At 38.2% G+C, this 14217-nt stretch overlaps 1 protein-coding gene across 2 annotated transcripts in view; it reads left to right on the top strand.

The window, feature by feature from the left end:
* The window catches only part of LOC128248737 (uncharacterized), a 93146-nt gene extending 79832 nt beyond the window's left edge, over nt 1-13314 (top strand). The window contains exons 2-3 of one of the 2 annotated variants that reach the window (XM_089357822.1): nt 7512-7698; nt 9072-13314. In XM_089357822.1, coding sequence (XP_089213948.1) covers nt 9283-11274 — 1992 coding nt within the window. In that variant the 5' untranslated portion in view covers nt 7512-7698; nt 9072-9282 and the 3' untranslated portion in view covers nt 11275-13314. The remainder of the gene's footprint in view (nt 1-7511; nt 7699-9071) is intronic. The other variant, XM_089357823.1, reaches the window with a different exon arrangement.
* Nucleotides 13315-14217: the final 903 nt, after the last annotated feature.

Consider the following 14217-nt stretch of genomic DNA (forward strand, 5'->3'; position numbering starts at 1 on the left):
GTCTCACCCAAAAATAAACCGAGAGAATGCTGTCCCTGAAAGTTTGGGTGGAGGAGGTGAATGCATGCATCGACTCCATAATCTACTACCGCCTGACCGTCGTCTCTTACACTGTTTCATTGCTGATCAAGCTGGAGAGCCTGCTCTTCCGCTCTTAGACGGTCCGTTTGCAGTCAACAGCCACAGCGTGGAGAACTAAGTATATCGTAACTAATGATGCACAAACATGCGCTGAGGCTGCGGTGATATCTTCAGCGTTTTCTTGACGATGAGCAGGTGTGGTCGCCGTTTATCAGACACAAATTTCTGAAACTCGTCTCATTAATAAAACTGCAGTCCTGGCAGCCCAAGTAGCAATCGTCCTTTCTTGGTCGGACGTAGACCAAGAAAGGAGGCTTAGTACCTGGAATGTGGGCAATTGCTCACATGTAGAGCCAGTTTGGCAATGCAGTCAGTGGATGTTCCACTGTAGAGCTCTATAGAGGATTACTGTCGGCCAAGAGCGATGACGTCGTCGGTGAATCTCTGGGTGCCGAAGAAGATCAATTGGCTGGGGTCTTTTTTCATGGTCTTTCGAACCGGATTCTATAGATAATTTCCGGGAATCTCTGGTCCGACAGTGCTACTGGGAGGCTCTTCTTGTTCGAGATAAGCTCTTCAGGCACGAAAGGGCTGTCAGACAGTTCTTTCTGAAATGTGTGTTCAACAATGAACCTGTTCAGCAGGCATTTGCCAGTATCCGAGCATTACAGTTTTCTGAAGCTTTGTCGAACAGCTGTTGTTGCGTGTGGGGCGGATCTAACTGTCGGTCGACTCTATCGTGAGGATCACCCCGGTGCCTTCTTTTGACCAAGAAAGGCAAACCGTTTTCCTTTGTCTAGCAGCAATGGACAGGTAGTGTGTTAAACAATATTAAAAGAATAAAAGACAGATACTTTTCTTTTCAGCAAAGCCCTCAAAGACTTTTGCAAATTCAACTTGGAAACGGAAGTGAGAATAAAGAGAGAAGTGCTGTTCCCCAGTATTTTTTAGGAAAGGTCGGTGAATGTAGCAAGGAAGGCTCGTGTGTGTGTGTGTGTGTGTGTGTGTGTGTGTGTGTGTGTGTGTGTGTGTGTGTGTGTCTATTCTCATATGAAGAAGGGAAGGTGTCCTTGATGATCGAGGTGACCCAGATGTGTGGGGTTCCTTGGTTGCCCCTCGTGGAGATACTGGCTTTCGGGGAGCTTTTGCTTTAATTTTATTGTTAATCGTTATTGTTTTTATTATTTACATGTGTTTTTGTGTTAAGCCACACTGTCCCTTCCTTTTGGCGCAGGCATAGCTGTGTGGTAAGAAGCTTATATTATAGCCTCGGACCGACCAAAGACTTGTGAGTGCATTTTGCAGAGGGAACTGAAGGAAGGACATCGTGTGTGTGTGTGTGTGTGTGTGTGTGTGTGTGTGTGTGTGTGTGTGTGTGTGTGTGTGTGTGTGTGTGTGTGTGTGTGTGTGTATTCAAAGTTCTGTGTCCTTATGTTTCCGAACAGGGGAGATTAGCACCTCCACCCAGCAAAACCTAGCATCCACGGACTAGTTTCAGAGTTATTGCCCTGGCTTTGTAGATGTCCTCTGTTCGAAAACATAAGGACACAGAAATGCTTAACAGTATTTCGCCCGTCGCTACGTTCTGAGTTCAAATTCCGCTGGGAAATTTCACTTTGCCTTTCATCCTTTCGGGGTTGATGAAATAAGTGCCAGTGAAACATCGGGATCGATGTGATCGACTAGTCCCCTCTCCCAAATTTTAGGCTTTGTGCTTATTGTAGAAAGGATCCTTATTATAATTAATAAAGCGGCGAGCTGGCAGAGTCGTTAGCACGCTGGATGAAATGCTTAGCGGTGTTTCGTCTGTCCTCACATTCTGAGTTCAAATTTCGCCGAGGTCGACTTTGCCTTTCATCTTTTCGGGGTCAATAATTTGAGTACCAGTGACACACTGGATTCGATGTAATTGACTAGTATCTTCCCCACAAATTTCAGGTCTTGTGCTTATAGTAGAAAGGATTATTATTTTTATTATTATTATTAATCAAGCGGTGAGCTGGCAGAATCGTTATCACGCCGGGCGAAATGCTTAGCGGCAATTCGTCCGCCTTGACGTTCGGAGTTCAAATTCCAGCTGCGTACTGGAATCGATCTAATCGAATGGCCTCCTCTCCAAAGATTTCGAGCCTTGTGCCTATAGTAGAAAGGATCAACATTATTATTATTATTATTATTATTATTATGATTATTATTATTATTATTATTGTTCAGTAGTTTTATTTTTATAACGTGCTTTCACTTCACTACCGAGCGCAGCTCTGTGCGCCTTGGGTATGTGCTGTGGTTTGCTGTGGTGCTTTTATGTTTACTGTATTGAAAGTGTTTTGCGTAGAATGTGTGCAGTACCCAGTAGTGCAATTTTCTGTATGTTATATATATTTGTAAGTCCTGCTATTTTTGTTATGTATTTGTCTGAATATTTTTTTATTATACCTAAGGCACCTACTATGATAGGAATTGTTTCTGTTTTTAGATTCCACATTCGAGTTATCTCTTTTTCCAGGTCTTTGTATTTTGAAAGTTTTTCCATTTCTTTTAGAGAAACGTTGTCATCTGCTGGTATTGATACATCAATTAGAAAGCATTTTTTTTCTTCATGATCTTTGACAACTATATCTGGTCTATTTGCCTTAATTTCTCTATCTGTGTGTATTGGCATATCCCAGAGTATGGTTGCTTTCTCGTTTTCTGTGACCTTTTCTGGCGTGTGTTTATACCATCTTTTTTCTGTTGTTATTCCATAGTGTTGGCATAGCTTCCAGTGTATATAGGTCCCAGCTCTGTCGTGTCTGTGAATATATTCCTTCTTAGCCAGGACTGGGCAGCCAGAGATAATATGATTTATTGTTTCTTGTCCATCTCCACATATTCTACAGTTACTTGTTATATTTCTTTTCATTATGTGTTTTTGGTAATTTCTGGTGGGGAGGCTCTGGCCTTGTGCAGCAATTAAAAATCCTTCAGTCTCTGCTTTGAGTCCTGAGCTTCTCAGCCATTGCTGGGATTTTTCTCTGTCTATTTCTTTCGCATTTAGTTTAGCCCAGTATTTACCATGTAGGGGCTTTTCTTGCCATCGTTTTATCATGGTCCGTTGCTGTTCTAGTTTTAGTTTGGATTTCATTTGTTTTATAGCTTTTGTTGTTTCTTCTTCTTCTTCTTCTTCGTATTTGTTAGGTAGATTGATTTCTTGTTTGTATTTGTCAGCTTCCTTAAATACTGAAAACAGTTTTTTGTTTTGCTCGTGTTTTGTGGCTATTTGTATTAGCTTCCCTTGCTTCTGGAGTAGGTATTTTTGCAGTCCTATGGTGGTTATTTTATAATAGTTTTCTAGCTGTATAAGACCCCTGCCACCTTCTGTGCGTTGTATATATAGCCTTTCTATGTCAGATTTTGGGTGGTGCATCCTATATCCTGTCATTATTTTTCTTGTTTTCCTGTCTATTTTACATAGTTCGTTTAGTGTCCAGTTAAGGATGTTGTAGCTGTAGCTTATAACTGGGACAGCTAAAGTGTTGATACCCATTATCTTGTTTTTAGCATTGAGCTCTGTTTTTAGTATTGATCTAACTCGTCTATAGTACTCTTTCTTTATTTTTTCTTTCATTTGTGTATGTTGTATCCTATCTAGTTCATTGACTCCTAAATACTTATATGGTTGGCTTTCGTCTAGTTCTCTTATTTCATTGGCTTTATCTAGTGTTATATTGCTACTTTTAACTAATTTTCCTCTTTTCAGGGTTGCTTTGGCACATTTTTCTAATCCGAATTTCATGTCTATTTCCTTGGTAAAGCCGTGTACTGTCTGTAGTAGTGTTTCTAACTCTTTGTCGTTTTTAGCATATAATTTTAGGTCATCCATATATAGAAGGTGGCTGACTGTTTTTCCATAGCATTTGTAACCGCATCCAGTTCTATTTAGCAATTCGGTTAAAGGTGTGAGTGCCAGGCAGAACAGGAGTGGAGAGAGCGTGTCTCCCTGGAATATTCCTCTTCTAATGGGGATGGCTTTCGTTTTCACAAGTCCCTCTTTTGTTTGGAGCTGTAGCACTGTCTGCCATTTATTCATTGAGTGCTCTATGTATTTTATGATAATTGGTGCCACCTTGTTTATGGCTAGTGTTTCCAGAATCCACGTGTGGGGAACACTGTCGAAAGCCTTTTGGTAGTCCACCCAGGCCATACTGAGGCCTTTCTTCTTTCTGCGGCTGTCTTCAGTTATGGCTTTATTGATCAATAATTGATCTTTACAGCCGTATGAGCCCTTGCAGCATCCCTTCTGCTCTTCTGGAAACAGGTTGTTATTTTCCAGGTGTTTACTCAATCTCTGCGATATTATTGCAGTAAAGGCTTTGTAGATCGTAGGGAGACAGGTTATAGGTCTATAGTTTTGTGGTTTCTCCGTTTCCGTGGATTTGGGGATTAAGATGGTTTTCCCTTTTGTGAGCCATTCAGGCATTGTCTCTGGATCTGCGAGTATGTTGTTAAAGTTTTCTGCCAGCTTTTTATGCATTGCTGGCAGGTGTTTTAACCAGAAATTGGGGATCTTGTCGTGTCCAGGTGCCTTCCAGTTGCTTAGTCTTTGCAGTGTCTGGGTTACCTCTTCAGTTGTTATAGGGGCCCAGAGTTGCTCAGGTGCTAAGTTCGTTGTTTTAATGGTCCTTTTCTGGGGTTGTTGCTTCACCGACCATATTTGTTTCCAGAATTTCTCTAGTTCTTCTGCTGTTGGTGCTGAAGTAATGTCTATTTTATTTTTACCCAGTTCTTGGTAGAGTTTTTTGGGGTTGGATTTGAACTGTTTGTTTTGTTCAAAGAAACGTTGGCGTTTCTCATACCGGCGGATCCTTTGTGCTTTGGCAAGGATGTCTTGCTTTAGTTTTTCTTTTGCCTCAGGTAAATCTTTTTCTGTAATGTTCTGGATGTTATTTATCCACAAGGTCTGTTTGGGTGGTAGAACTCCTGTTAGGATGGGTTTGAGTGAGTATCCTGCTTCTTTTGTGGCTGCAGTGGCTGCCGCATATATTATGTCATTTAACTCAGTGATATTGCCTGTTGTTTCTGTGGTTGTTAGTTCCGTGACGGCCAGGTTTATGCTATTTATTATTGATGTTGTTTTATTGTCTATTTTGATTTTTGGGAGATATAATCTGTGGTCCATTCTAAGATCTGTGGTTTTCAGTTCTTTGGTTATTTTCATTTTCATAGTATCGTAATTATTAGGTTTCCCTTCGTTATTTCCAGGTTTTATATTTGTTTTGCCTTCCTTTTCATTCATATGTTTGTCTGTGGTGTTCTGGTTTGGTGCTTTTTGTACACTATTATCCATCTCTACGGTCTGGGTTTGTTGTTTTTTGTTTACTTCGTTTTTGCCGGAAATGTTACGTTTGTCCTCGTGTTTTGCTATCTCAGTGTTTATATTATTATTTGGCATTGCTGTGTGACTACTATCTAGATTTTCCTGATGTATTTTTCCTTTCAATTGTTCTATTTCTATTTCTGATATTTTTTTTGCTTTTAGAGTATATCTTCTTATGTTAGCTAGTTTGTTAGGGTTCATTGTTTTATCGAGGTCTATATTTACATTATTTTTCTTCCATATTTTATATGTATGTGTTGTTGTGTTTTCGTTTTTTGGGTAGAGCACTGCTGTGAAATAGGCGTATAGTATCGAAATGTATTCCTCACGTGTCCATTTATGCCGTTTTGGTTTTGTTTGCGGGACATGAGGAACAACGTCCGGTCCTTTATTTTGACGGTCATCGTTTTCGTAGGGTACCGGTTCGTTTATTTCTGTTGTCAGATTGTTTTGCACGTTCAGATCTTCGTATTTTTTTCGTAACAAGCTTACAGTACGCACTTCTCGGTTGTTATTCTTGGGTGTAATAATACCGGTGTTATTTAATCTGTTTGTAATTTGTTTGTACATGGTGTTTTGGGGTTCGAAGATGGTTTGATTTTGATGTAACACGTGTGTTTACGATCGCTGTGCGGGTAGTGGAGGTATCAAGTTAAAATACATCATTATATTTGGAAAGATAGAAATAAATTTCAATGAGTATTACTTACTCGGATATAATCCAGCCCCTTGTCAGCTATTTTTTGGCTCAATGCGATGTCTTTATTTCCGATGTTTTTGGATAAGTTTCGGAGCAGTGATTTATCGTTCTCACATGTTAAACTTCCCCGGTGTAGTTATTATTATTATTATTATTATTATTATTATTATTATTATTATTATTATTATTATTATTATTATTATTATTATTACTATTATTATTATTATTAGGGCGACGAGCTGGCAGAATCGTTAGCACGCTGGACGAAATGCTTAACAGTATTTCGCCCGTCGTTACGTTCTGAGTTCAAATTCCGCCTAGATCGACTTTCCTTCTCATGTTTTCGGGGTCGATAAAACAAGTACCAGTAGAACACTGGGTTTGATGTAATCGGCTTACCCCCTCCCCGAGATATGCTGCCCTTGTGGCGAAATTTAAAACCATTATTATTATTATTATTATTATTATTATCATTATTATTTGGTTTTATTCGGTCTTATTCCTGGTAGTATCTATGTGGGTAACAGGTTACTACCTGTAACTTTAGGTGTCCACAAGTTTTCAGTAGTCTTTCAAGTGCTTAAAACACTCCTGATAATCCTTGTTAATCCTAAGAGACAAATTTTTTGTAAGAGCTCTACAGGGCATTCTATTCCAATCTCCCTCAGCCATTTGTCTACATCTTTTCTTTGCTTACTGTTCGCAACGCATTAATTAATATAGGCACGTTCTTTACTATTTTCATGCTCCAAATTCTTCCCATTTAATTTTTTCTTTTGTTTTGTTTTTCGTCCTCTTACTTTACAATCCTAAAATCGCTTTTCCTTATCTATGATTGTTATATCCGGTCTATTATTTTCTAACTTCTTGTCCGTTTCAATAAGAAAGTTCCACAAAATTCGACCCCAGTACTCTTCCGATTCGAAGATTGTGCTATGTATTTCTAGCTTCAAATCCCCATTTCTTATAGTCTTCCTGTACCAACTTGGGGCTTTCTGTCACAATGTGTGCCACTGTCTCATCCCAAGTTCCACGGGCTCTACATTTTTCTGCCACATTCTCTCCATATATTTTTTTTCTCAAGTTCTTTGTTTTTATTGCTTGTTCTTGGTCTGCTACAATTAAGCTCTCTGGTTCTTTTTCTTAATTGCCCTTGTTTTAAACTGCTCAGGATTTTGTTCCACATACATCATCAGTGGCTTTCCAGTATTGGCCATATAAAGGTTTCGTTTCAATCTATCTGACGTGTTCTCTTTGAATTTTATTCTTGTCCTTTTCTCTTCTTACGCGCTTGCTCACCTGTTCTTTATTCACTGTCTTTAGTAGTTTTTCTGTCTGTTCTGTAAATACTCAACTAGGCTTTTTTCTTTTCAGCTCAACACATTCTCCTACTGCAATTAAGCTTCTTCCACACTGGTCTCACCTCAAGTACAGCCGGTTGATATCAGCTTTCGGATGGTGGGCTCCATATACATTGTCAACAACTTCCTAGTTTTCCTGTCAAGTTTCTTTAAATTGTTTTTGGACCAGTCTATAATTCCAACACCACATCTGATTAAAGGTACTGCTCTTTAATTTGTTGCTTCGATAAGATTTTTTAAATTCAGTTTTGACTGCAATCATTTTCTCATTCTCCTGGTGTACTTACTACTTGTAATTTGTTTCGTTTCTTCATTTTTTATTGCATCTGCTTCCAGTATTTCCAAGTACTTATACCACTGTCTTTTCTCAACTGCTCTCATTGTTTGCCCATTTAGCATTTTAGTTCCCTGGTTTCTTTAAAATCGTCTTCGTTTCATTTTCAAAATAACGTACTTTTCTATCCCAAATTCCACACCTACGTCATTTGTTTCTCATTTTTCGCATAAACATTTATATCACCCATAACAATGAGATGATTTATCTGACCATCTCTTTTTCCTAAATCGTAAGCTATTTTAACTTTTCGTAGTATCAATGCATGCCATCAAAATAACACTGGGATATAAATGTACGAAGCCCAATATACCCAACGTGACTACTCGTTTGATAAGGGTACAGCAGACACATGCATCACAATCATATGTGTATGACGTGGTGATATAACAAGATAAACAGCGCATGACCTTTCAGGTGGGGCCCCTGTTGGAATTTTCTTCGAGTCGGGTAGCCCAACCCGCTCAAAAGCTCGCTGAATAAGTTTTGTTTAAAGATGGTGAACGAAATACCCATGGCTCCAGAGGTGAATTATTCAAACCCCAAAGAATTTCTCTCAACACATGGCTATGATGCTCTTCCAGTACTTCTGCACTTGATCAGAGATGCACATATCGCCAGGCACTTAAGGACATGCTCAACTGCTTAAGGTCAAACAACTGAGAAGCAAGTCTGTGGTATTACTGATGTCGTCGTCGTCGTCGTCATCGTCGTCGTCGTCATCGTCGTCGTCGTCATCGTCGTCTTTATCATTTTTAGCAGTTAGTTGTCACTAAGCAACAACTGTCGTAGTTGTAACGCTATTCCATATATTCTCTGCAATAATTTCTCCATCTAAAAAAGTATTTGATATTGGTATGAAAACATTATTAGGAAATTCTGAGAGTGTACATTTTAAAATATCTTAATGCGTTTTCATTTAACTTCGTAATCCAGGTATAACGCCCTTTTTGCCTGCAATAAAAGTTTTTTTGTCTCTTCGATAATAGGAGTGGAACATAAAATAGCGTTGGGTATAATATTTTGTAAGAGAAGTACTTACCAGTACATTCGTTATAAACAGTTGCTGCCAAGCAGATTGTATAAATTTAAAGACCACAATCACAGTCGCAAGTATTTTCTATATAAAATGACAAATGTTACGATACAAAATGCATGAATTTTATAGTTTGCATATATGTGCGCACATTCATTATACCATTTAATGTTATTTCCTTTTTCTTCTTTTTTTTTTTGCAGACACGTCCACAAAGGTTAAAATATACAAGTGCAACAATGTAATCAATAACGAGTGCCTTACGTTCAGGATTTGATATCAGTGTCTTCGTTCTAACTTCACAAACGTTCATATTCTTTAGTTCATGCAAGAAAAAATCAAGGAACAAAAAAACTGGTGAAAATATCATTTTAAATTTTCGTTTATATTGGGCCTGTATTAATACATTATAAAATGGGAAATTTTCTTCCATTTTTCATAGTCATATTTTCGCTTCCATATTTGGTATCTCAAACGAAAGTTTACAATAAACGATCGCGTTGGAGATGTCCCCCAGCTTTATGCGTTGAAAATACCAGTAAAAACATTTATCGTTGTTCGTGTCGTCCGGACTGCTACCTCTACAGTGAATGCTGTTCTAATAGGATTAATAAGACCGCTTCTGACCACAAACAACCCTATCCTTCAATATATTACAGTTGTAGAAAGGTTGATCTCTCTTATTATTATCAATTTGACCGTTGTCCACCTAACCATGATGTTACAGAGTATGTAAACAACTGTGAAAACCCTGACTCAGATGATCAAATGCAGTCCATTCCTGCTTTTGGTAAAACAAGTAAAAAACTCTACAGGAACTTATATTGCGCTCTCTGTCATGGAGAAGAATTCATTCTTTGGAATCTTTTATATAAATGCTCTTTCATCTCTAACATGAGCTTCGAAAATATATCCAGTTATGTCAAAGAGGGAAAATGTAGGCCAACTGTGGAGCTTCCTTCAGAAGATTTGAAGAAATATTTGTATTCCTGTGTTTCATACATTTCGGATTGTCCTCAGGATAACCTTAATAGAAAACAAAGATTTAAATGTGAGTCTAAACCCATGGCATTAGTAACAGATCGAGTTAATATATTCAGGAACGTTTATTGTGCTACTTGCAATGGGATAAAAAAAGACAAAATCAAAAATCATTGCAAGCATGTACCAGAACGAAGGGTTAAATCACGGAAAATGTCTTTAACTATACTTTTTAACTACCATAGCAGTTCACTGGTAGTGACAGACAACCAGCTTAAGGAAGTTTCTGTTGTGCAGTTACCCTCCTGTCTGACACATGCTCTGTATGATATGAATACCAATCAATGTCGACAAGTTATCTACCATCCTCAACTAAATTGTACGACAACCACATTAAATGAATCTGAGTATTACATCACAAGTGATGGTCGTCTCTACTTAAATAATACCCAACGTTTACTGAACCAATCAGAATACACTCGTGATTCTCAAGGTATAATAAGTATCTGTGTAAAGAATAATACCACTTTCATGCCAAAGTATTCTACTGCTGAACATTATATCACATATGTGGGATTAATTATCTCTATTCCGGCTTTAGCAATCACTATCATAGCCTACCTTTGTATACCTGATCTTCGTACCTTACCAGGTAAATTACTCATTAGTCTTTTATCAGCATTGCTTGTAGCTGAGCTACTCTTTCTTATTTCATTTCAAATAACACCATCTACAGTGCTGTGTATATCTTCAGCAGTTGTCATGCATTATTCCTTTCTTGCGACTTTCTTCTGGATGAATATCATATCATGTGATACCTGGTACACTTTCTCAGGACTTACACAAATTCGAAATATAGGGAAAGGTACTAAGAGACTTGTCTTGTATTCCTTGTACGCTTGGGTCTGTCCACTTGTATTAGTAACAGTATCACTGATATTTGAGTACATACCAAGAAGACATGAACTTTCTCCAGGATATGGAAATGGTACTTGCTGGATTACAAACAGAAAAAGTCTGCAGTGGCTCTTTGCAATACCCGTACTAATTATATTATGCCTTAATTTCATTGCATTTATCCTCACTGCTAGAGGAATCTATTTGACTGGTAAACTTTCTTCGAAATATTTGTCAAAACATAATAAAGACGAATTCATTGCTTGCATAAAACTATTCTTTATCATGGGACTTACATGGATATCTGCGTTTCTATATACGTTTACAAGTATTGAAGAATTTTCTCTGTTATTTTGTATTTTGAACTCATTCGTTGGATTATTTATCTGTATATCATTTCTATCAACAAAGACTGTTCGTCGCAGTATTCTTCGGAATTTGCATAAAATTACAAAATTCTCCACAAAAGAGCCTATTGTTTCTTCCACTGAACAATCAATGGATATATCAACAAAAGCGTCTGATTAATTATGTCCTCCGACAAGTTTTCTACGGAGCGAAGTCATTATTAATGAAGTCAACGTGATGTTGGCTTCTATTCTCTATATAATCGCTTTTAACTTCTACATAATCGCTTGTCCTGATAGAATAGCAGACTGACAATTTTCATTCAATGTTCTGTTACCCTGGAAGATGAAACGTAATCTAAAATATACTATGTAACGTATATAACGTAATCTAAAATATACTATGTTTGAATGTGAGACCGGTTGATTTCTATCGGAATGTCTTTGATCGTAGATTTCGATCTCGGCGATCTGTGAGCGGTTTAACAACAGTCAACCAATACCAATAATTGTTAGCACGAAGTGGGTTTGGTGATTTTTCTTTTACTCTTACATGTATGCCAAACCTATCTTAAATCTGCAACGAGCGAGTGTATATTTCTTACAAGAACCAGTCAAATACTTTTGTTCATATATTTAAGTTTTGATGTCCATGTTAATCCTCCAGAGATCACACATCTTCCTGTAAAACCTTGTTGCTCGTCAGTTTTTGTCATGCGAAACATATCAAGAGACGTTCATTAATTAATAATTGACCCCACATTAATTAAAACAAGCCTTTTAATTACATATCTAATTACCTATTTAATTACATATTTATCAATATGGATATATCTATCTTGTGTGTGTGTGTGTGTGTGTGTGTGTGTGTGTGTGTGTGTGCGTGCGTGCGTGCGTGCGTGCGTGCGTGCGTGCGTGCGTGCGTGCGTGCGTGCATGCGTGCGTGCGTGCGTGTATACACATATGTAAATATATATATAAAATGTCTGACAAATCTTCACTCTCTCACTAATAAACTGGATTTGGAGAATCCCGTAAATCTTTATATACAGAGCCTAATGTACATATGATGATAGGTAGAAATGAAATTTTATAGTTAATGTACGAGAGCTGTTAGTCTTGCATTAATCTTTTTCCTGAACTTTTGATGGTACATTTATATCTGCTGAATAGCTGACCTCTACAACTGTTCATGGCTTCTCTTCCTGTCCCACAGAACAATATCAGGTAAATTGTGTTTGCTCCGGATTGCTGCTTTTATTGCAATATTCTTCGTTTGAGAAGGAGTGAGTGCATTGTGGTTCTAACATGCCTTTGATGTATCCGCCAGAACAATCCTTCCTGTGTATAGCACTGTAGATAGTTTTTGCAACTATATTATGTCTTATGAGCAGCTAGTATCACGCAGACATTTTGGCGTAGTTGCTGGTAATGCAGGTGATATCTTCCATACTGGTATAGCACCACTGGCATTTTCTATCACATGGAAGTTTGATGGATCTTTTTCCCGTTTGTTTATCAGATAATTTGTAGTTATTTCCGCTTCATGGACAGCGCTGCCATATCCTTCTAAATGAATGGTAAGGTGTTTTCACAGGTCCAGGAAGGTATCTTCACAGGCCCAGGAAGGTATCTTCACAGATCGATGCTGTTGTTAACTTCTAGCTCACGCGGTATGTCCCCTTGCATTACATTTTCTTTTTGAGAATGCATGTAATGTACTCATTTCTGTTCAGCAGGTGTTGTCTGAGCGATACAATGCGACATTCAAAGGCCGTTTGAACTGGCCTTATACCTCTACCACCATCTCTTCCTCTTCCATTGACCTATCGGTGTGACCGTTAATGTGGATATTACCAGTGATGGTTAGTATTTTTCTATTTTTAATCTGCGGACCCCGTGAAGCGTCCAGTGCAACATCTCAAATGATGGTGCTAGCACTGAAAGAACAAAAGCATTGTGCATTGTAAAACATTATCTTGCTAACTGCAGACAACTCTGACTTCCATATTTTCTGGAGTCCGCAGACTTTTGCTATGCAGGCTTTAATGCAGAGTGATCCTTCTCTTCATATTAATTGCTTTTGTCAGTTGTACCCATAATGTTACTATATAAGTACGATGTCTTATACCGACTGATATTTTCCTTGCTTCTTTTATTTGTTCTTATATTTCCTTCGTTTATATTAAAATTGATTTAATATATCGTGTCGTCAGGTAAATTCTTTCGTTTCTTCTTTTTTATTTTATTTTAATCCTTATTTTTCATCAACGTTTTTAACAATATATCCTCTTTCTTTGTTTACGATCTCTAGCCAACGTGCAACTAGCTTATTAATAGCCTTAACAGTAGAAATCACCGGGTCTTGATTCGAAGAATTCATCGAGCCACGTTTTCAGTTCCCTATCGCCTCGCGAACTGTTAGAAAGCGATTGAGGTAGATGATAATGTGAGGGCGTTGTGTTAGGTGAATGCGGTAGATGCGATAGTATTTCTCAACCGAGCTCTGGTAAAGCATTTGTCAAATTAATTACCTAGTGGAAAGGAACGTTGACATGTTGAAGAAGCACACCGTGTCACCAGTCGGGTCGATTCAAATAGACGATATCGTAAAGAAATTTTTGCTTTTGTCCACGAGCTGTCTGACCATCGAGCAAACTGGCGGCGAAAGAAGAGTACTGGAGCTTGTCGCTTTCGTTTAGAGAGTGTGGTACACATGCACCAAGATTTTAGATCTTACACATCGATTGAAAGCCACGGGCAAAGTATCATGAAAGCACCTTATCTGCTATTCCAATTCCCTAGAGGATTGGTGCTGGTCTTTGTGCGTGAGCCCATTCAATCGATCTTCATTGAACTGAACGGGTTGATCGGATCGCAGAGAGTCTGTGAAGTCGAAGCGGGAAAACAGTTTTTGTGCAGCTCTTTCAGTAAAGATTCCTTCTCCGAACACCGTACAAATGTTCCAAGACGCTTTAGCAGTTTTGGAACCTGAGTTAAAAGCTAAGAGAAGCAGGTATCGAAAATGCTCATATCTTTCTAATTGGCACTGCATTGTCTTATCCATGTTCTTACCACACAGCCATAAAATATTTAACGAAATATGAAAACATAATTCTAAGCG

This window comes from Octopus bimaculoides, chromosome 9 (assembly GCF_046866305.1).
Source record: "Octopus bimaculoides isolate indiv1 chromosome 9, ASM4686630v1, whole genome shotgun sequence".
Taxonomy (NCBI): domain Eukaryota; kingdom Metazoa; phylum Mollusca; class Cephalopoda; order Octopoda; family Octopodidae; genus Octopus; species Octopus bimaculoides.